The sequence below is a fragment of the Heloderma suspectum genome, chromosome 2 (genome assembly GCF_057233095.1).
Source record: "Heloderma suspectum isolate Gila_16-S chromosome 2, 16-S_ref, whole genome shotgun sequence".
NCBI lineage: Eukaryota > Metazoa > Chordata > Lepidosauria > Squamata > Helodermatidae > Heloderma > Heloderma suspectum.
Genome location: NC_139459.1, coordinates 345715648 through 345737157, shown reverse-complemented (window position 1 = coordinate 345737157; position 21510 = coordinate 345715648). Strand labels below are relative to the sequence as shown.

The 21510-nt window shown below is 46.7% G+C and overlaps 2 protein-coding genes and 1 long non-coding RNA gene across 10 annotated transcripts in view; 2 read left to right on the top strand and 1 right to left on the bottom strand.

Annotated features, from left to right (window-relative positions):
* FLOT1 (flotillin 1) overlaps window positions 1-14089 on the top strand; it is a 28867-nt gene extending 14778 nt beyond the window's left edge. For 4 of the 6 annotated variants that reach the window (XM_084830524.1, XM_084830528.1, XM_084830529.1 and 1 more), the window contains 8 exons: window positions 359-478; window positions 2328-2423; window positions 4391-4543; window positions 6940-7121; window positions 8857-8902; window positions 9003-9140; window positions 10690-10854; window positions 12133-14089. In XM_084830524.1, coding sequence (XP_084686650.1) covers window positions 359-478; window positions 2328-2423; window positions 4391-4543; window positions 6940-7121; window positions 8857-8902; window positions 9003-9140; window positions 10690-10854; window positions 12133-12168 — 936 coding nt within the window. In that variant the 3' untranslated portion in view covers window positions 12169-14089. Of the gene's footprint in view, window positions 1-358; window positions 479-2327; window positions 2424-4390; window positions 4544-6939; window positions 7122-8856; window positions 8903-9002; window positions 9141-10689; window positions 10855-12090 lie in introns of all 6 variants that reach the window. The other 2 variants (XM_084830526.1, XM_084830527.1) reach the window with 2 other exon arrangements.
* On the bottom strand, window positions 328-21210 carry LOC146355348 (uncharacterized). Its single transcript, XR_014787165.1, has 2 exons — window positions 21134-21210; window positions 328-3511 (listed from the first exon to the last, which is right to left on the bottom strand). It is a non-coding gene; the product is annotated as an uncharacterized LOC146355348 (long non-coding RNA).
* The window catches only part of MDC1 (mediator of DNA damage checkpoint 1), a 58296-nt gene continuing 52190 nt past the window's right edge, over window positions 15405-21510 (top strand). For 2 of the 3 annotated variants that reach the window (XR_014787157.1, XM_084830469.1), the window contains exon 1: window positions 18449-18582. Coding sequence is in view for 1 of the 3 variants with exons in the window: in XM_084830467.1 (XP_084686593.1) it covers window positions 15583-15585; window positions 18449-18582 (137 nt within the window). In the remaining 2 variants the exon portion in view is untranslated. Of the gene's footprint in view, window positions 15586-18448; window positions 18583-21510 lie in introns of those variants that run through there. The other variant, XM_084830467.1, reaches the window with a different exon arrangement.

Here is a 21510-nt window from a genome sequence, read left to right as displayed (position 1 = left end):
AAGCTTGGATGTCCTCATTTCATCCATGGAGAAAGGGTGTGTTCCTTCAAGACAACCTTTCCCCAACCTGGCACCCTCCAGATGTGTTGGATTACAATTCCCATAATCTCCAGCCATGCTAGTTGGGAATTATGGGAGTTGCAGTGCAAAAAAACCACCTGGAGGACATCAGAGCAACTGCTCCTTGGGACATTTTCAGACCCTGGAATGTTTAAATACACAGGCCCTATTGGGGCTGGGGGAAAGGAGACGAGAAAGCTAGTACCTCTTCCTGTCTGGTTTGGATTCTGATGACTGGGAAATCTCAATTTTTTTCCCTCTCTCTGGCAACATTTTGTTGACCCTGTTTGCTCCACAGGAAATATACAAGGACCGGCAAAAGTTCTCAGAGCAGGTCTTCAAAGTTGCCTCCTCTGATCTGGTCAATATGGGGATCAGTGTGGTCAGCTACACCCTCAAAGACATCCATGATGACCAGGTAGGAACACTGGAAACGGCTGTGTATCGAGTCAGGCCATGGGTTTATCTGGCCTAGGATTGTCTCTCCAGGGTTTCAGACAGGAGACTTTCCCAGCCCTCCCTGGAGATGCTGGAGATGGAACCTGGGACCTTTTGCATGCAAAGCCAGGTGTTCTACCATTGAGTTATGTATGGCCTTTCCCCTAAAAATAAAATAAAGTAAGACTCCAGTCCTCATGATTCTGCATAAAGGGCTGATTTAAACAGGAGCATAGGAAGCTTCCTTGTACCAAGTCAGGGCCACCTAACTTAGCATTGTCTACACCAGGGGTGGGTAGGTGGTAGATCAGGGTATACTGGTAGATCTCTGGGTGAGTTGCAGTAGATCAGTGAGGATTTCTGACTCCCAAATTGTTTAACAGTAGCAACAGCAACCCCCACTCCCGAAATGAAGCTGCTGAAATGAAAGTGCTTGGGGGGAAATCTAGGAATAGATTTTTGTATTAAAAGGACTTTGAGCTCAGTTCTGGTATTGAAAGCAAATTCTTGGGCAGTTAATTTTGAGTGTACGTCTGCTTCTCAGCAATTGTTTTTCTTATTGATTTGGGGAACATGGAACCTTTCCTATTGCGATTACATACCAAGGAGGGAAGGTGCCAATGGAGAAACAAGAGAAGACAGAACCCCTACAGTGCACTAAAATACAATCTGTTAAGCCCAAGACGCACTTCAACAGGGACACTGGTAAAACGAAGCAATGCTCTGTATTTTCTACGTTCCCCGTTACAAACTGTTACTTTGTTTTAGCAGGGCCTCCAACAAGGAGTATATTCAAAATCTGTTGGGACTAAGACGTTATATTTTAGGGCACCTTAGAGGTTCGCTCTTCTCTCGTTATTACATGCCATTACTAAAATGGCTTCAAAAACTACACAAGTTCAAGAGCCATCCGTATTGTGGAAGATAGAGATAAATGGCATACTGATACTTATTTCAGCTGCCTGCTCCAGTTGCCTATGTTTTCATTAGTAGAACGAAAGTCATAGTGCAGGAGTGGACAACGTTCTTCGGTCAAGGGCCTCATTCCTTCAGAGGTCATTGTCAGGATCCTTCAGCAAGAGAGTGGATTGGAGAAGGGCTAAGAGCCAGGATTCCTGGATGGCTAGTTGGAGAACTGAGGTTTTGGGGAGGAGTGTTGGTTTTAACTAACCAAAATACAGGCCAGGCCTCTGCAGTGTTCTTGGGCAGGAGTTGGATTTGAGCGTGTGGATGAGTGAGCATGTGTGTGGGTAGGTGTGAGTTGTATGTGAATGTGCGTGTGTGTGCGGGTGCAGCCTCCCGCCACCCCAGCAGACTCCCTATGCAGTCCTCAGGGCCAAAAACATTGTGCACCCCTGCTTTATAGAGTGCATTAATGTAATCCTGGTGGGATGTTATCCAGTAACAGGCCCAGCAATAGCACTTGGCATCCTAGGACAGCTGTCAGGGCCCTTGTGCCCCAGCAGAGTCCACGAAGACTGACACTTGCCCTCAGGCCCTCCACATCAGGCAGCTGGGTTTGCGTGCCTCCCTTTTGATTTCCCACAGTGCCCTGGAGTGACACCGCATCAAGCAGTCTGAGGCATTGTGGGAAATGTACAGTGGCACCTCCCAGCCATTCTTGGCACGCTGCTGCTCCCACCACTGCCAGGTAAGCCCAAGGGGGCCCACCAGGAACCCCTCAAACCTGGAGCTGTCTAAGTCCAGGAATCCAGCAGCAAGGATTTCCAGGCTTCATTTGCAAAACGTGGTTTTTCTGGTGCTGAATTTGTATTTAGTGCTGTGCATGGGCACCTCTGACCATAATTTCCCTTTCTTGGCAACTGTAGGATTATCTTCACTCTCTGGGGAAAGCCCGAACTGCTCAGGTTCAGAAGGATGCCAGAATTGGAGAAGCCGAAGCCAAGAGGGATGCTGGCATCAAGGTGAGCGCTAGAACCGTCCACAAGGATATGGACATGACCTAAGACAAAGTGGACCACTCCTGTTCATCTTGGGCAGCCTTCCCCAACCTGGCACCCTCCAGATGTGTTTGGACAACAACTCCCATAATCCCCAGCATGGCTCAGGATGAGAGGAGTTGCCATCCAAACACATCTGGAGGGCGCCAGGTTGGGGAAGGCTGATCTTGTATCTTTGTTTCTTCTTTTAAGATTTTCTTTCTTTCCTGTCGAAGGGTGGGTTCTATGGTCAGCTCTATGGTCGGCTGCTCCTTTTAACGTGTGAGTTGGCCCTAAGGAGCTTGCAGAATTTTTAGACTGGTGGGCCCCATTTTGAAATGTGCAAGCGCGGACCAGCTTTCCAGTTGCTGCTTGGAGTTTTTGAGCATGCAAATAGGGAGAGAGGGCAGAGGGAGAGGATTGGTTTACTGGTTGGTGATGTCACAACTGCCATTCACATCGTGTCGAAGGAGCTTTTCTCTTACTGCCGTTCCTCAGGTGAATTTGATATCTGAGACTCTTCTCTTCTAGACAAAAGACTACAGGTTTTCCAACGTGGGTCTCCCTTACTGTCCTGTGCCGCTCAGCATTCTGCCAGTTCTTCCCCTGCCAGTACCAGTGAAGCAGTGTGGGAGGAGATGATGGGCAGGCATTAGGGAAACGATTACAGAAAATTCTCTATTTATTGTAAAACTGTGTATTTCCCTTTCTGCTACAATGGCATCCAAAGGGCCTCCCAACATACGTGTTATAGTCATACATACGCATCCTTTGCACACGTCACATATGCTCTGGTCGCGTCCAGATTGGGTTAGTGTTATGCATTCTATGCAGGGCTGGCTCTTAAAAGCATTTGGGAACTTCATCCCAGTTTTTTTCCTTTTGTACTGGCTTCCAGTTTGTTTCCAGGTGCAATTAAAAGTGCAGGTTCTTACCTATAAACCCCGAAAAGGCATAGGGCCAGGATTTTTGAAGGATGGCCTACTTCCATAGGATCCTGGGTTCAACATTAACCTGGAAAATTCTTGTTCTTACTGATTATGTTGGGGTTCTTAGTTTGATTGTATTTCTCCCTTTAAAAAAAAAGAAATATATAAAATAATAAGAAATATATGAAATAAGTAATAACTCATACATAATCTGTAATACAAACCAATGAAAATAATGAGTACAGCAGAACACTATCCTGGGATTTTATCATTCCCAAATGTGACAGACACCCCATTTCTCAATAAACCAATTCTGAAACATTTGATGCTCTCTTGCGCTTATATAATAAGTAATGCTCATCATTACAGCAATGTCCCATATCCTGAAAAACCAGTCAGTTGATGGAGAGACAGATTTATTGTATTTCAGTTTATTTTTATTGTGATTCTATGTGAGTTGCTTTGGGGGCTCTTTTGGGGGCCGAAAAGCAGTGTACAAATATGTTTATAAATAAATAGCCATCATTAGAGCAATCCCTGTTAAACACAAAGGAGAAACTACTTTATTCTGTGTCAAAACATTGGGTCCCTCTAACCCTGCACTCTCTATTTTGACTAGCTCTTACAGGGCCAGCCCTACCATTAGGCAACATGAGGGGACCTCCTCAGGCAGCCGATTTAGGGAGTCATGAAAGGGCAGGACATTATTTGTTATATTTAATGTACTATTATTGTATTTTTACTGCCAGGAAAGGGGAGAGGCGGTTGTGGGATTTTCTGCCTTGGGTGCCAAAGTCACTTGACCTGCCTTATGTACTCTGCATCTTGGTTTGTGGCAAGGGGTGCCATCTGTTGCTTCCCCTCAGGCAACAGAGTGTCTTGGTCTGGCTTTGTGAGGGAAGCTCTCTCCCAGTCCTGCTGTCTGAAGTGCCTTTTTTATAACCAGTCATTGAACCCAGGACCTCCTCTGATGTGCAGAGCTTGGGCTCTGCTGCTGAGTTGTCACCCCCTCTCCGCCCACAGGAAGCGAAGGCCAAGCAGCAGAAATTGTCCGCTCAGTACCTGAGTGAAATCGAAATGGCCAAAGCCCAGCGGGACTACGAGCTGAAGAAGGCCACTTACGACATCGAGGTGAACACGAGGAAAGCGGAGTCCGACCTGGCCTATCAGCTCCAGGTGAATCAACTTTAGTGATGGATGGTTGTGGGCAAGGGTGGGGACATGTCCAAGACTATTCACACCAACCTGCCCATGTTTTGAGATCTGTGGCTGAAGCTCTTCTCCAAAGGCCCTCCCTGCCAAAAGAAGTCTTTGTAACAACAAAGGTGAGGGCTTTCACGATGGTAGCTCCCCCCGCCGGTCATGGATTGCCCTCTGAGAAGAAGGGTGCCTGGTGCCGACGTTGCACCCTTTTGGGCCACGGGTTAAGACATGTTTATTTCCCCAGCCATTTCCTGTTTGAGAAATTTCTTTGCCTGCTGTGTATCTTTAGCTGCTGCCTAATTTTATCATTAATGTCAGAGTTTTATCGTGTTTTTTAGGCTGCAGTCCTAGGGGTGACTAGCCCATGGGATGGAGCGCTCCAATGTCAGTGTACTCCAAGAATCCTAAGCCCTACTGACAAGAGCCCCGCAGGGTGGGAAGAACAGCAGGGGCTTTTTTAGCCTCTCCCCCCTCCTTTAGCACATTTTGTGTTAGATGGGCCTCTGAGCCCATCTAAATTGCGCTTGCTGCCAGAGAAGGGAGCTGAGGGGCCATTGGATCCAGCAGAACCATTGCTTCCCCCCTCCCTGCTCACCAGCATGCCCCCCTCTCCCTCTCTCCTTCCTCTTTCCAAGGTTGAAGCTCTGACCGCAGGGAAGAGATCCACTACAGAGTTATCCACGGCAGCTGGGAGGAGCTTGGAGGAGGGTGAAATCCACGCTGGGATCTCTCCCTCTCCAAGGTCATAGCTCTGTCAACGGCCTTGGAGGGAGAAATCCTCAGCAATGTAGGGCCACTCAGAAAGCTGTCTATGGGCCATAGGATTGCTCTCTTAATGTATTATGATATACATCATTTAATATTATAAATAGAACATTTATCACTTCAAGAGCAAATAGAAAGGTGTTCTTCGTGGGTGCTCCCTAGTTCTGGAACCACCTTCCCCTGGAGATCTCATAGAATTTTAACATCTATAAGGAGTTCCCTGGCCTGGCTTTAAAGCCTTTGCAAAATACCTACACAATTCAGCATAGGAAATAATAGGTAGTTTGCATATGTTTTGTCACATGCCATGAAAGACACACGTATGCAGTATTCATATACGGAGATCTATATGCGGGTTGCAGATGTTATCTCCTAGCGGAGAGCCAACATTCCACGTGAATATTGCACTTGGACAGGGCAGATCTGTGCTCCACGTGGCCATGAAGCTTACTGGGTGATATGGGGCAGCTATGCCTCAGCCTAAACTGCCTCACAGGGTGGTTGTTAGGGTAAAACAGGAAAACCCATTTACATCACCTTGAGCTCCTTGAAGGAAAGGTGATGGGGGAGACAAATTAAATCGTAAATATATGAATGGGAGTGTCTTGTGTGAAGGAGTTTTGTAAAGCGTGAAGTGCTCCTGGGTGATCAGGGGTGGAGAAGCAGTGTTTGTTGAGTTCTCTGTCCCTGTAGATGACCTTAGATCTCTCAGGCCTCCTGTGTCAATTCCTGCTCCAGTAATACCTTCTCTTGAAGTGGTTCTCTCACCATTTCCGAAGAATTCAGCTGAGCCTTGATCTACTTGGTCAAAGGGTGAATATAGGTAACCATTTACCAAGTGGCTTCTTCCGTGTAACTGTTTGGTAAGCTGTGTTGTCTTGCTGAAGTGGGGTGAGAAATGCTTGCTAGTACTCCCCTGGATTTCCTTGTTTGCTGCAGGTGGTATGGTAAGATTTTCCTTGGTACTTGGCAGGACAACATAAATGACCATCTTACCAAGTGATTTATAAGCACACCATGATTAAGTTACCACTTAGTAAACACTTGTCTGCGTGGACCAAAAGGTGAAGGTTGATATTGTCTGATACTGGACGTAATACCAAACCATGGTTTAATGTTATGAGAACCAACCTTGTCTCCATATTCACATGTTCATTTTTTATTAACCACAGCTTGCCATGTTGCTGGAACGCTCAACTGTGGTTAATCTTAACTGTGGTTAATGGAAAGAAGCCAGCTTCATAAACTGTGGTTTGAAGTTGGTTTGTTTCCAGTAACCATCGTTAATTTTAACCACAGCTTGTCTGGTTTGGATGACATGGCAAGCTGCAGTTAATAAAAAACAAAAGTAAAAGCTTTCGAACTCCTCTTCACGGCCCCACCAGGAAGGACGAAACGCGCACAAGCCTGGGGGAGGGTTGGCTCATTCTTGTAACACTAAACTATGGTTTAACATTATGGCTGAACCCCAGCCCACTGTTGGCTTCAGAGTCTGAGATGCATCAACCCTCTTAAATTCCAAGTGTCCTCTTCCTGACTCATGAAGCTGCTAAACTAAGGTGATCCCTGAGCTCGCTCCTCTGTGTGTCTACTTCATGCTGCAGGTAGCCAAGACAAAGCAGAAGATTGAGGAACAGAAGATGCAGGTGCTGGTGGTGGAGCGAACCCAGCAGATCCAGATACAGGAGCAGGAGATGACTCGTAAGGAGCGTGAGCTGGAAGCCAAGGTCAAGAAGCCTGCAGAAGCAGAGCGTTACCGGCTGGAGAAATTGGCTGAGGCTGAAAGGTATGGGCAGGCATTCCTCCACATTTTTTTATTCCAGGGGAGAGCAACTTGTGTCCCTCCAGATGTTTCAGCCTACAAGTTCCATGATCCCTCACAAGTTGCCCACCCCACCCCCCATCCTTTCCTGTACAAAGGTGTAGTTTGTTCTTTCATCCTGCTTGGTCTGTGGCAAAAACAAAGAAGCAGAAACCCCATAGGGGGATGTATCTGATGCTGAGCTGTACCACTGCAGATTGAAATGTGGGAGATTGACTCATTGGATGCTTCTCTACAGTAGTAATTCATATTCTCTGTCTGTCTGTCTGTCACTCACTCTCTCTCTCTCCCCCTCTCTCTCTCACACACACACACACACACACACACCACTAGCATGTCAGGGAAAAGGCCAGCCTGAAGTGGTATTGCCCAGCAACAGATCACATGGGGCCTCTTCTCATCTGGCCAAAGCGGGGCTGAACAAACAGCAAGTTATGTGGTAAAGCTGCTTTGGGACTGTACCATTTCACACTTCATGTGGGGAGGGGCTGCATATTTGAATTCATTAATATTTCTCTCTCTCTCTGTCTCTCTCACACACACACACACACACACCAACCACTACCTGCTCATAGAAATGTGGATACCATGGAGATAGCTAAGCTAGAATTCTTAGGTTTAAATACCTCATTTTCTATGTTCAGGGATTTCTATTTTTTTCTCCTGCAGAGGAGCATCCAAACATGCAATTCCCCTACTGCAGTCTGAAGTAGTACACTCCAGAAACAGTTTCACCCTATGATCTGTTGTTTTGTATAAACACGCTTTTGGGCCACAATGATCTGATAGTGTTCCCTCTCCCTCCCTCACTGTTCTTTCCCTATAGTTCTATCCTGGCACGAAGATACCATCAACTGGGATTCCAGCTTAAGGCTTGCCTCTTGGCTAAACATACCCTATCCATTTTGTCTCGACTCACCATCTCCTCCCCCCTCCCTCCCGCCCCATCCTTTTTAATTTCCAGGGACTTGCTCAGTCTTTGGTAGGCAGGACCAAACTAAAACTTAGTTGTCATGGGTTAGGTCTCAGAGTATGGTTTCTAATAGCCATGGATATGTTTTGTTTTTCTGTCCCAGCATTCACATTTAACAAGGCAGCATCAAGTCCCAAGTTTACTTGAGCTTGGTTTTGCCCCCCATTTTGAGTGTACAGTGGGCACTTGGGAATCGCCAAAAAAGAGGATGGTGATTTGCTTTAAAAATGGCACATGCTAATTTATATGTATAGATTTATATTTAGAAATAATTATTATAATATGAACAGAAATGCAGTACATTTCACCACAGTATATCAGGCTGTGACTAGGGGTAGAATCCAACTAAAGTCCTATTTAGAGTAGACCCATTGAAATGAATGGGATTTAAGTTAGTTATGACTAACTTAAGTCCCAAGTGTTTCAGTGGGTCGCCTCTAAGTAGGACTTTAGTTGGATTCTACCTTAGATGACCTGCCTGTTCAGTCTGCTGCCCAAACTCTAACTGTTTATGGGCTACAGTTCTTACGGTTCTGTATCTTTAAACGGAAATTGGACAGGGCAGCCCTTCAGATAGAGGATGCCTTCAAATAGAGGCCTGTGCTCTGTCAGAGAGGACACATGGCCATGCTATTTGAGAGGCAAACAACTGTGGAGATGACCTAGCAAGCTCTTGAATGTTGGGCAGGGATGTGTGACCACCCTCCTTCCTTCCTTCTCCAACAGGTCGCAGCTCATCATGCAGGCGGAGGCAGAAGCCGAGTCAGTCAGGGTGAGTGTGTCCCTCTGCCTGATTTGTGGGAGGAATGTTATGAGAGAGGGAGGAAGGGGAACCAGATCACACTGATGTGCCATTTTTCTGCTGTCTTTAGGTGAAGGGTGAAGCTCGGGCCTACGCCATTGAGGCCAAGGCCCGGGCTGATGCTGAGCAGATGGCCAAGAAGGCCGAGGCCTTCAAACAGTACCAAGAGGTGGCCATGGTTGACATGCTTCTTGAGAAGCTTCCAGAGGTGAGCATCTCCTCTTCACCCCCTTCCCCCACCAAACAGGTAGAAATTCTGTCTCAAACAACTATGATCTCCTGAAGAGAATCGAAGTCAGTAATAAGGACCAGTGTGGTACAGAGGTTAGAGTGTTGGACTGGGACTCAGGAGATCCAGGTGACTTTGGGTCAGACACTGACTCTCACAGGGTTGTTGTGAGGATAAAAATGGAAAGGAGGAGGAGGACCATGTAAGTTGCCTTGGGTTCCTTGCAAGAGGGAAAAGGCAGGATAGAAATGTAATACATACAGTAAAATAAAGAAATAAAATCAATAACAATGTAGAGATCAAATCAGGTGCCACGGACAAACCTAGTGTTTTTAAGAACCTGCATGTCAGAATGTTGTAGCCCAGCCTTCTGCCATGTGGTGTGCTGGACTACGATCCCCATCATGCCCCATGCTGGCTGGGAGTTGTGGTCAGCACATCTGGAAGGCACCTGGTTGGGGAACTCTCTGATGCAGCCGCTTGCATTTGGAGGAATATGTTTTCACACTCAAATGGGACATTTCCATGCCACAGTTTCACAGATGCTGCACCACTAACATGAGGAATAAGCTACAGAAATATATGCACTTTTTGGAGGCACCCATTTTCCAAATACGTGAGCTTTATTCAGAACTCAATAGCACAGGTTTTTAGAGAACATTTAAAGAACTGGGCAATGCATGGAATAGCGGTAGCAGGGGGATATCTGGAATAAGCAGGTAATTGCCAGTCATGATTAGATAAAAATGAGGCTGTTTGGGAAAGGCACAGGAACCCCGTCTCCCGGTTAATGAAGCTTTTGCAAACACTGCTTCTGTATGTTTTTAAAATTGTACCCACAAGCAGTGTTTGCAAAAGTGTTCTCATGAACCATAAGGACTAGCAGCTTGGGTTGTTCTGGGGTAGGGTAATCATCTGACTTAAAACAACAGCCATACAGTGCAAACCTATGCGTGTCTACTCAGAAGTAAGCTCCATTGAGTTCAATGGGGCTTACTCCCAAGTGAGTGGGTAATAGGATTGCAGCAGTAGTTGATAAAATGATATGCACTGATTGTGGTCAATTAATGGATTAATGAGTTGGTTAAGGCTACATAAAACTGCATGAGAAAAAACAACTGCAGTAGTCCTTTAGAAAAAGGTTTATGTTCTTGATGCTTGCATGTGTTGCAGCATCTGAAAAGAACCGTTTCCCATTCTCTCGTAGGAGGGAATGCCTCTTTTACATTTGCTATCTGCAGTTTTAAAAAATCTCTCTCTCACGTACACACACATATAATCTGCTGACTGATGAATTGGGGGCTGTTTTTTAGTCAAACAGAGTGTTCTTTAATCAGCTAATGTAATCAGTTCATCGGCTAAATGTTGCAGCATTCTAGTTGGTTGTTCGTGTTGTTTGCTGTTGGTTTCATTTGGATGTTCACAATTCTAGCCAAGTTCCCAGATGTAGTGGCATGTACCAAATTCTCTATGAAATGTGAGTGGATGTGTACTCTGATCTTTATTTTCTCTTTCCACGCCCCAACAGATGGCTGAAGAAATCACCAAACCTTTAACCTCGGTGAATAAGATCACGATGGTGTCAAGTGGGACTGGGGACGTGGGAGCTGCCAAGATAACTGGGGAAGTGCTGGAAATCATGAATAAGCTGCCTGACACCGTTGAGAAACTCACTGGTGTTAGCATCTCTCAGGTACCAGACAGAGTTGTTTTTCTGGGGGTCGGGGAGAAGGGACTACAGAAAGATGCTCTCCGCAGTGGCTGTTGGACCATAACAGATGGAAGGACCATCAGAAGGTTCTCAGTGTTCAGTCTTAAAAAGTGTGGAGGTACATCTGGGAGAAAGAAAGATGCTCCTTGAAGTATCCCAGTCCCAGATTGTAAAAGGGCTTCAAAGGTGATGCATATATGCAACCGCTGCAGCTCATATGGAATCAGTGTTGCATGCTCCCTGCGGCTAACACCAGAAATCAGTCTGGCCACCACATTTATTTATTTATTTGCAGTATTTCTATACCACTCCACATCAAAGATCTCAGAGCAGTGAACAGCAAGATGAATAAAAACCTATAATTAAAACAAAACATTTTAAACAGATTCTGAACATAAGAAATCACGGCTGGTCACTCAGGGAAGGCCTCTCGAAATAATGTGTTCAGGAGGTGCCGAAAGCAACACAACGTTGGCACCCGCCTGACCTCCAAAGGCGGGGAATTCCACAGGAAGGGGGCTGCTACGCTGAAGGCTCTCTTCCTGGTGGACTCCAACCGGGCCATAGGTCCAAGTGGAACCACCAGGAGCAAGCCCCCCGATGACTTCAGTGACCAGGCAGGTTGGTAAGGGAGGAGACGCTCTCTCGGGTATCCTGTTCCCAAGTTGTTTAGGGCTTTGTACACTAGTACTAATACCTTAAACCTGGCCTGGTAGCAAATAGGGGTTCCCTGCTGCAGTTCCCTCAGCAGAGGAGTTACACGCTGAAAAGGGGCAGCTCCCGACAACAGCTGAGCTGCTGCATTCTGCACTAGCTCCAGCTTCTGGTATACATGCTGTACCAGGTGCATCTTCCAAGCAACTTTCACAGATAGCCACATGCAGAGCGCAGTATCATCATTCCTTCTGATAGCAAACACAGGTGGTGAGTGCCGACAGGATTGTGTGCAAAACGGCACCACTGAGAAATAAGATGGAAATATCAGCATGCTCAGGATAACCTTGAGGTTTGCAAAAGAAGTACAAAAACAAATCTTACTAAACTAAACCAAAAAAAAAAATGAGGAAAGATCATTTGGGCTGGATTTTTAGATTTAGGAGATTTAGAATAACAGCTCTTTGTTTATCCAAGGAGAAAGTGGAATTCTAGGAACTACAGATTCCTCCTTCTATATAATGGTATAGCGCATGTCATGATTTGTTCCATCTGTATTCTTAGGGCTGATGGCTTTGATCTGTTTTTTTGCTCGTGTCTACCCAGCAGCTGAACCAGAAGAAGCCGGGGCGAATGAACTAAATGCTGAAGATTTGTGGGAGGGGGAAATCCTTCCTGAGCATGAACTCCCATCATCCTCATCTGTATGTGTCAATATATAGAGTTCTTCCCCATCCAGAGCCCTCCCATAATCGCCAAACCTTTATGGACTGAAGTGTTGCATGTTGGCCAACGATACTTAAACCTGCTGAGGTCTGTCACACTGTTGTTCAGCTGTTGTATCCCAGTGACACCCCAATGTGTACCTTGGAGTATCCTGACATTCGCTGTCATTTGTAAAGCATGGTTCTGTTGCTCCCAACCTTGCTAAGTCCACTCTGATTCATGACCACTTTACACTTGATTGACTCCAATTCTTGCTTTGTTGCCTGGACCCTCCTGGCCATCACGTACCCCCTCTTAAAAGTGGTCCCTCTCCAAGGATTTAAGAGCAGATCTGCTTCTGGAATCGCCGGGAAGGCAACAGGAATGTAGCTTGGATGGAGATGAAATCTGAGCCAAGTTCTTTCGAGGCTAGTTGGTGCTGGATGCTTTGCCACAATGACTTTTGTAAGTGTTTGAGCTGATGTAGAGCATGTGCTGTGGTTGTCCTAAGGAGCTGCTATCTATGTGTGAAGATACTTCAAGAGGATCAGTTTTCCAGTACTAACCAATGCTTATTAAATCTAGTGATGGGCACAGACATAGCCCTTCTTAGCTCCATATAGCTAAAGCTACCTGTATTTTCCAGTGTACATACTTCCCTGCCAATGCAACCTCTCCCACCGTTGTGCCATAGTTCCTGGGTGCTACACACCAAGATTGCCCCGTTTGGCAAAATTCAAATTGTTTTCTTCACCTTTTGTTGCTGGTTACATACACACACATCAAATCTCACTCTCACTTTTTTAGGGAGCATGTGTTTACGGCTTTCCTGTACTAAACCACAAAGTAGACCCTTGCCAAAGACACATTCTGCACTGTCTGCATTGCATTGTTCAGAGTTGGGTGACCACTGCGGGACGGAACTTGCAGTAGGCGTGCATTGCAGAAGTAGATGCATACTGGATGCATATTTATCACCTCTTAAAAATCAACATCTTGATGTGCCTTATATCTGTTCTAGCTTCTGGAACAATCATGCATCACCACCAGTCCCATGGCTCGAAGAAGGAGGTTGGATACGTGCATAGGCTGCTAAGAATTAGAATAATCAAAAAACACAGGACAGGTTTTCCTGGCCTGTTCTAGGTCAGATGCGGGGAATGGGGTGGGAAGAAGGTTGTCTGTTACATGTAGGAAATTGCCTTCTCACCCTAGCCTCTTCCCCTTGGCATGCTAGTTTTCTGCATGCAGGGGGGCTTTGACATTGGAGAACATTCCAATGTGGGACCCATCCACTGCAGTCTGAAACAGGAACTCTGTGCCACATGATTCATCTGCATGTATAGATGGGCCCCCACGTTAGAAGAAGGTTGGCCCTTTGAGAAGTGACTGTCCAAGCAGTGACAATCAGTTGTGCGGAGCCCTGCCTTTCTCAAACAGAATGGGTGCACACTAGAAGGGAAAGTGTTAAGAGCGCCCCCACCCTCAGCCTTCTCTGCTTTGTAGCTGTGATCTTTTCCTTATATTTTGGGCTGTTGCGGGCCATCCCTATGTCTCCCAGTCTGAGCTGTGAGTGGACAGGCTCCACCGTGATGCTCTTGCCCCTGGTGTCCCAAACTGTGGCTGACACTGCTCACTTTTTCAGTGATGTTTCATCGGATTGTAGCCTTTCTATCAGGGCCTAGATTCTATCCCCACAACTACGGTGGTGAAGTCACAAGTTTGTGTCTACAGCTCTTGCCCTGCTTGCTGTATAGTGAGGCTTCAGCACGGTGCCTTGTCTCTTACCATAGAGAAAGAGTTGCTCCATCGTCCTCTACTGAGATCCTCGGCTTATAATAAAAACCAAGATTACTGACTCTGGCTCTGTGTGTGTGTCTGTATGTACACCCCCACCCATGGGCTGGGCTTTCTTTTTGCTTCCTCTTCAGAGTCTAAAGTTTGAACCAAGAAAACCCTTGTCATGTATACAGAAAATGTATGTTTCAAAACTGCAAATACATTTCTTTGTGATTGCTTTCCACATACAGATATTGGTGGAATTCAGATTATCTTGCCAAATACTAGTTTGGGGTTGAGGGAGGGAATAGGCAGAGAGCATATGTAGATGTCCCCTACCCACAGCTTTTGGAACCATTAAATGTGGGTTTCTCAAATGTTTCTTGGCCACAGTGAGGACTAGAGTTTTTGCTGCTGTTCTAAAATAGTCAAATATTTGGCTAATTACTTTGAATCACTATATGAAATTCAGTCCCATTTCTTTTGCCTCTTGTCTCTACATTCTGCCTGAGTTTTTACCCCACCCCAACTGTTTATGTCTTCTCACCGATTGTGATAGCTCCCCCCTCAGCAGTAGAACATCTGTGAACTGTAGATGTGCAACTCACACAGTGAGCATTAGCGTGTGCTCGGTGGAGCTGTCTGTCATTCTTTGGCTTCAGTTCTTTTCTCCTACTCTTTGCAGCACAACCCATCCACCCCCCCCACCCCCTCACACACTTCCCGTCATCCTAGAGTCAATACTGATTGGGGGCAGGGTGGGGGCATCCAAGCAGGCCTCAATAAAGCCTATATACATTTTTCTCCCTCAACTGCTTTTAATCCTGGCTTTTCCTTCCTGTGCTAACCATGACTGTGCCTATTGTCAATTGTCTTCCCGGATCTAGCAGCTGCAGAGGTCAGCTCCAACCACATCTGGCCTGGGGGCGGGTCACGCTGCGCTTACCCGCCAAGGCTGTGTCCTCCGCTTAGAGGGGATGATGTGTTAGTCTGTCCAGAGCTGTGCGGGTGTGTGTGTGACTGCATTTCAACGATGAGATGCCAGCTGGAAGGAGCAGCCAATTTCACAGCAATCCTGATGGGCAGAACGTGACACATGTGGCCTCACGGGAGAACATTGCTAACAAAGGGGCTTATTTTCTGGGCCTCCAGAGCATGAGTCACAGCCCTACTTCCCCTCTGGCCTGATGGGATGCCCTCAAATCCTGACTCACGTCATTGCTGGGCAATGGCAGAGTGGGGGACACCTTTTGAGGAAGGGCACTGAGTCTGCTGCCTGAGGTACATTTAGCAAAGCAAGGGTATTATTTTTCTGGGATGCGCAGAGTAGAAAGAGTGGTGAGCTTTTAATTGATGCAGCTTTTCTCTCTCCAGGCCAGGAAAGTGGCCATGTGCCCTCTTTTACAGAGAACGGTCTTCTATTTGAAGGCATCCTCTATTTGAAAAGCTGTCCTGTCCAATTCCGGTTTAAAGGAAACAGTAAGAACTGTCGCCCATCAAAAGTTAGCAGGCATCTAGACAGGAGGCTGAACAGGGACGCACACAAGTCACCGGGTCACAGTCTTCTGCACAATGGTGAGATGGACTGTATTTCTATTTAAATTACAATAATTAGTTCTAAATTTGCATCTATCCTATGAATGAGATATGGAAATTTTATGCAAATTGGTATGCTCTTTTGGCCTCTTTGGTGATACATTTTCTTCTTTTTTGGTGATTCATAAGATGCCACATTGCAGCCTAGCCAGGGCCACATCTTCTTTTAGATGGGGTGGGGGGTGGGGCCTCCCTAAAAAAGAAGAATTGGCCCAGGGCAGTGGTGGGTCTAACTGCCATCTCAGTTTCCAACAGTGCCTCTGATGTAGGGGCTTTGTGGGGAATTTGAATGGCAGCAGGAGCCTTCTATCACTTTCTGCTGCTGCCTGTGCTGCCATCACTGCCATGTAGGCCCTCTCAAATCTTCCCTCAGAGGAAGGGGCCCACCAGAGAACACTGGGGATCCATCAAATGCAGCCCCGCCTGTAGCATAGCAATGTGAGAAGCTTCAACTACCGGAATTCCCTCTTTTAACTCTGAGAAGGTGTTCCTTAATTGCCTGATGGGTATATGTAAGACACAATAAACTCTCATGGTGCACTTTATCTCCGATAGCGCATCTATTATTATTTTTAAAAATTCAAAATAATTGCAAGCTGTCTCACACATTGAACAGGATACACAGCTTGAGCTTTAGCATCTCTCCTTTTAGGAATTAAGCATGTCTAACCTCAGCCTTCCTCACCTGGTGCTCTCCTATATGTGTTGGACTACAACTCCCATAATCCCCCAGGCAGCTATGAGAATTGTAGTACAACACACCTAGAGCGCACGAGGTTGAGGAAAGCTGGCCTACCCCTTCCTATCACAGCAATTTAACTTAACTTTCCTCCTGGAGGAAAAGGTTGTTAATGGCTATGGGCTACCTCCAGTACCAGAGGAAGTGAGCCTATGTACACCAGTTGCTGGGGAACATGGGCGTGAGGGTGCTATTGTGCTCATGCCCTGGTTGTGGGTTCCTAGTCGACAGCTGGTTGGCCACTGTGTGAACAGAATGCTGGACTAGATGGACCCTTGGTCTGATCCAGCAGGACTCTTCTTATGTTCTTAAGATGCTGTATATCCCCAACAGGTGTTCCCTGGCAGGGTTCCCCTCTGACCTGGCAGGCACAGACTTAACAGTAAAGCTCTTCAGCGCATGGAGATGCACCCACTAAAGAAAGATGACCCTGCAGAACTTCTACCGGCTGTGCAGCTGTTAAAGGCACAGCAGCTCTGCCAGAATAAAGGACCCACCACTTGCATTTTCTGATGGGAAAGAAACCCCACATCAAATGTTTTGCAGTCCTCATTTTCCTCCAGCCTCGGCTCCTTTCCATCTGTCACAGAAGGCTTGCTGACCATGACCAAGAAAGTATGGCATGCTATCCAAAATCCCTCGTTTAAAATGTAATATTTCAATTCGACAATGAATCGTTATGGCTTCAGATTTCGCCAATTCCTTTCGCATCTGTGGCTGTGCTAGGCTGCCTTGTTAGAAACGGGTCCAGTACTTTGTACTGCATTCTGTAGTATTGACGTGGAGCTCCACACTGCTGTCTCAATGCAAGAGTCCTCCCGCCACCACCTTGTTTTCCCAGATGGGGGAAGGGCAGTTGGGAGCCTGAAATCCCCAGTGCAGAAGAACACAGCATAATCCTGCGGATCCTGACTGTCCGTCATTCTGTGCTGCTGGTGCCAGCCCATTGTCACCCCTTCATGAACAAGAAGGAGGAAAGGAGGAGGATGCAGGATTGGCTTCTAGCTATTCAAATGTGTCACAATCTAGGCCAGCACCCCCTTTCCACAATGGTCAATTCTGGAAAGTTCAAAAGCAGGGCATGAGTACAACAGCACCTTCCTGCTCATGTTCCCCAGCAGATGGTATTCAGAGGCATACTGCCTTGGATACTGGAGGCAATGTATAATCAACACGACTAGGAGCCACTGATAGGGCCAGCCCTCCCATGAGGTGGGGTGAATCCCTTGCCTCAGGCAGTGGAGTGGGAGGAGCAGCAAACTGCACACTCCCCCCCACCCCTGCTAGGAGAACCCATTTTACCAGCCTGTTGCCACCACTCAAGGAATTTCCCTAGTACCCTGTACCCGCAAGTAGAGAAACACACCAGCTGCAGGGGAACATGAGCAGGAAGGTGCTGTTGCATCGTGCCCTGTTGTGGTCTTGCCAAAATTGACCATTGTGAGAAGGGGGATGCTGGCCTAGATTGGCCTTTGCTAATCTGATTGGTGCTGTGAAAGCTGTTCACCTTGAAAATGAGAACATGGAAACTACATTTGACCCAGTCATACCGGATAAGCAACAATGATTTTTTTTAAAAAAAAATGTAAGAACTTTATATCATTTTGCACAAACTGATACTAAAATGGCCATCCGTGAACACAGGAACTTCAAATGGAGATTACAATGCAGAACAGCTGAACTACAATTCAATTCTATCACCTCTGGCTTAAATCAGGATAAAGGTTTTTTATCACATGACTTGTTAATTAGTTTACCAATGCCAGGATGTCTGTGTTATCGCTAACTATATTTGTGAATGACCGTTGTTAATAATGTTATTGTCATGGTCTATACTTTTTAGATTTCACTTCCTTCTGAACTCAGTATCATCCCCCCACCCCAAACATGTATAAATATACCTGTAACTCAGTACAACTTATCATCATCTATCTGATGAAATGGACTGCACCCCACAAAAGTTTATGCCATAATAAATTAGTTAGCCTTTAAGGTGCAACAAGACTCTTTGTTGTTCAAGCCAAGTAGGTTATACAACCAAAATAGATAAATACTATCCTTTAATTTAGAATTGCTAACTTCCTATCTTCTATCTCCCTCCAGTTGACCAGTTGTTCTCAGAACTCCACTGTCCAGTCCTATCTCAGAAGAGACCTAATCATACTGACATCCTATAATCTCCACAGCCAATTCAGCTTCAGAGGTCCTGCTTGTGTGCCCACTGTAAAATTGATCAGGTTAGTAGGCATGAGACAAGACCTTCTTGGTGGTGGCTCCATGCCTCTGAAACTCCCTTGTGAGTTAATTATGCTTGGCTCCTTCAGTGCAGACTTTCAAATGGTCCTTAATATGTTTTGGGCTATATGACTCTGAGCTATTTTTTCCCCTTCCTGTATTAAAATCCTATAACTTCATTTAGGCCTATGATGCCAAAGTACTGTCTCTTAATAATTTATACTAATTTGATGTCTCAAAATGTTAATCTATGTATCTTTTCTATTGTGTATGCTGTTCTGTGAGGGCATGGCCCTGAAAGGAAGCCTATAACATTTTTAATTCCTCGTATGTTGAGTCCAATAATCCCATTTTCCCACAAAGCACTTGTGAGCACACTAACCCACATTCTTCCTCCCTGCCCTGCCCTGGTGTCTCTCCTTTCCTTTTGTTGCTTTCCTCTTGGCCTGTTCTAGGATGTAAGCTCCTTGAGGGCAGAGACCTGTCTATTTTCACTTTTATTCAAGATGCCCTGTACTCCAATGGTGCTAAGTAAAATAATAATGACTAATGAGAATATAAATGCTAAATATCATATGTAGTAGTTGTTGAATTTGAAAAGGAGCGGTGAGCTGAGCTAGGGAGAATGAATTTTGTTGGGGAGTGGGTTTGGATTGTTTGTGTAAACTGATCTGAGGAGGAGACTGCTATCTGAATGACATGAGGAAGGGGGAGAGGGGGAAAGCCCTGGAAAAAGACCCTGGCTTGTGGGCAGGTGAGCTGTTGGTGACAGAGGCTTAGAAAAATAGTGAGATGTAATTACGATTGCCACTGCAGGGCTCCTGTTCCTTAAGCAGCTGCTTGGCATGCAGTAATTTAAAAAGTGCAGCTTTACCTGGCTTGGAGATGGAGCTAGGAAAGCCTGACCTGTAGGAAGTCTGCCCATCATGCAGCTATTGAAAAGTGGCAACCTCTGTAATGTGCTCTACATGGGGTTACCCTTAAAGATGGTTCTGAAGCTGCAGCTGGTACAGAACACGGCGGCTCACCTGATTAAAGGCAGCCACCGGCATGATCACATCACTCCAGTGCTGAAGGAGTTGCACTGGTTACCAGTTGTTTTCTGGGCCAAATTCAAGGTGTTGGTCTTGACCTTTAAAACCCTATATGGTTCCGGCCCAGCCTATCTTAAGGAGCGCCTCCAGCAACACCAGACAGGCCACTTAACAAGATCAGCCTCGGATGGCCTTCTCTCTGTCCTATCAGCCAGACTGGTGAGGACAAGGGAGAGGGCCTTGTCTGTGGTGGCCCCCACTCTGTGGAACTCCCTCCCTAGGGAACTCCGCCATGCCCCCTCTTTAATGAGCTTCTGCCACACATTAAAAACGTGGTTGTAGGGGCAGGCACTTGGGGTAGGTTAGGGTATTTTTAGAAATATGGTGTTTTTAATGTAGAATTTTGTTTTAAACTGTTTCTATTATTGTACATCGCCCAGAGTGGCTGGGTAACCAGCCAGATGGGCGATTAATAAATTTAATAAATAAAAACTATTGTTCTTAGGAGTGGGTTGGGGCTGAGGCATGGAAATGTCTCTTCTGTAGAGAGAAGCTGAAAGGGTCTCCTTATTGGCTATATCTGCCTGCATATGGCGACAGCCGATATGCAGAAATCGGAGTAGACAATGAGCAGAAATCGGGTCTCCCGAGATGCGTGACCAGAGAGCGCAGGAGGGAGCGGGAAGCACATTTCCAGCGGAGGCTGGTGGCTCCAATTGCGGCGGGGCGGTGCATCCATTCTGGGTTTCAATCAGAACCAGCCAGAACTCTACAGGAGCTATTCACGGTGCTGAACCATACCCCCCCCCCCCAAATAGGTTCAGCGCCTTGGATAACCCCTTGCGCGTTCCGGCTGCTTCTGGCAAACCCAGAACGGATCCACAGCCCCACCGAAATCGGAGCCACCGGCCTCCGGCGCACGTTCCCTTCGCATCAGGCAGAACCAAGCAGCAGCATTCTGCGGGTTATACCGTTTCAAACTAGGCGGGGCGTCGCGTTTCTTGGAATTACACAAAACCTCCCTGCGTGCAATAAAACTTGCCCATCCGGGAGAGAGTGACGCTGAACATCACATACTAGTTTACCGCAAGGAGGGGAGTTGATACGTGTTGGCGTTACTGTGAGGACGCATGAAAAAATATGCCCTGCAGCCCGAAGTGGTGCAGCCCAGAGCGCCACCGGGTCGGTCCCTACCCGCAGGCGCTGCCTCCTGCGCGGCGGGGCTTTAAAGGCCAGAGACGCTCAACATGGCTCCATCTCCCCGCTGAGGGCCCCTCTCCAGGCTGCCACGTAGAGCGCCACCGCTTCCAGCCGCCCCTTCCTAATCCTCCCACCCACGCGGCGCCCAGCCGCCCGCTCCCCGCCCGCTACATCCGCTTCCGTCCGCGCTTTGCAGTATCTGCTCAGCAGAAGCAAGCGTTGGGGGCGGGGGAAGGCCGAACGCTGCATTTTTTCCACGACTCAGGCGCTCTGCGCTGCTCTCCCCCCCCGCCTCTGAGCATGTACAGAATGCACTTACCTCATCAACATGCAGCCACGCTCCACAGGAGCGAGGATTCCAAGTATCTTCATGTGCATTGCAAGAGCTCAGACAGCACTTCTTAACATTATCATGATTCACCAATCATGGGGTAAGGAGGGCGTGTCAAAGTTAAAACAGAATGGGAAATGGAAGATAATCAGTGGCGTTAATTAATGAGGGCGGCAGTTAAGGGACTAAGAGGCCAGCTCTTATAAGAGGTGGAAGGGATCTCAAAGGTCATCTGACCCAATCCAGTGCAGGAATTCACGGCATGCTGGGTGACCAAACAGCCACCGCTCAAAAACCTCTAAGGAAAAAGAGTCCATCAGCTTCCGAGGCCGTCTTGAATCCTAAATGGGCAGCGACAAGCAGCC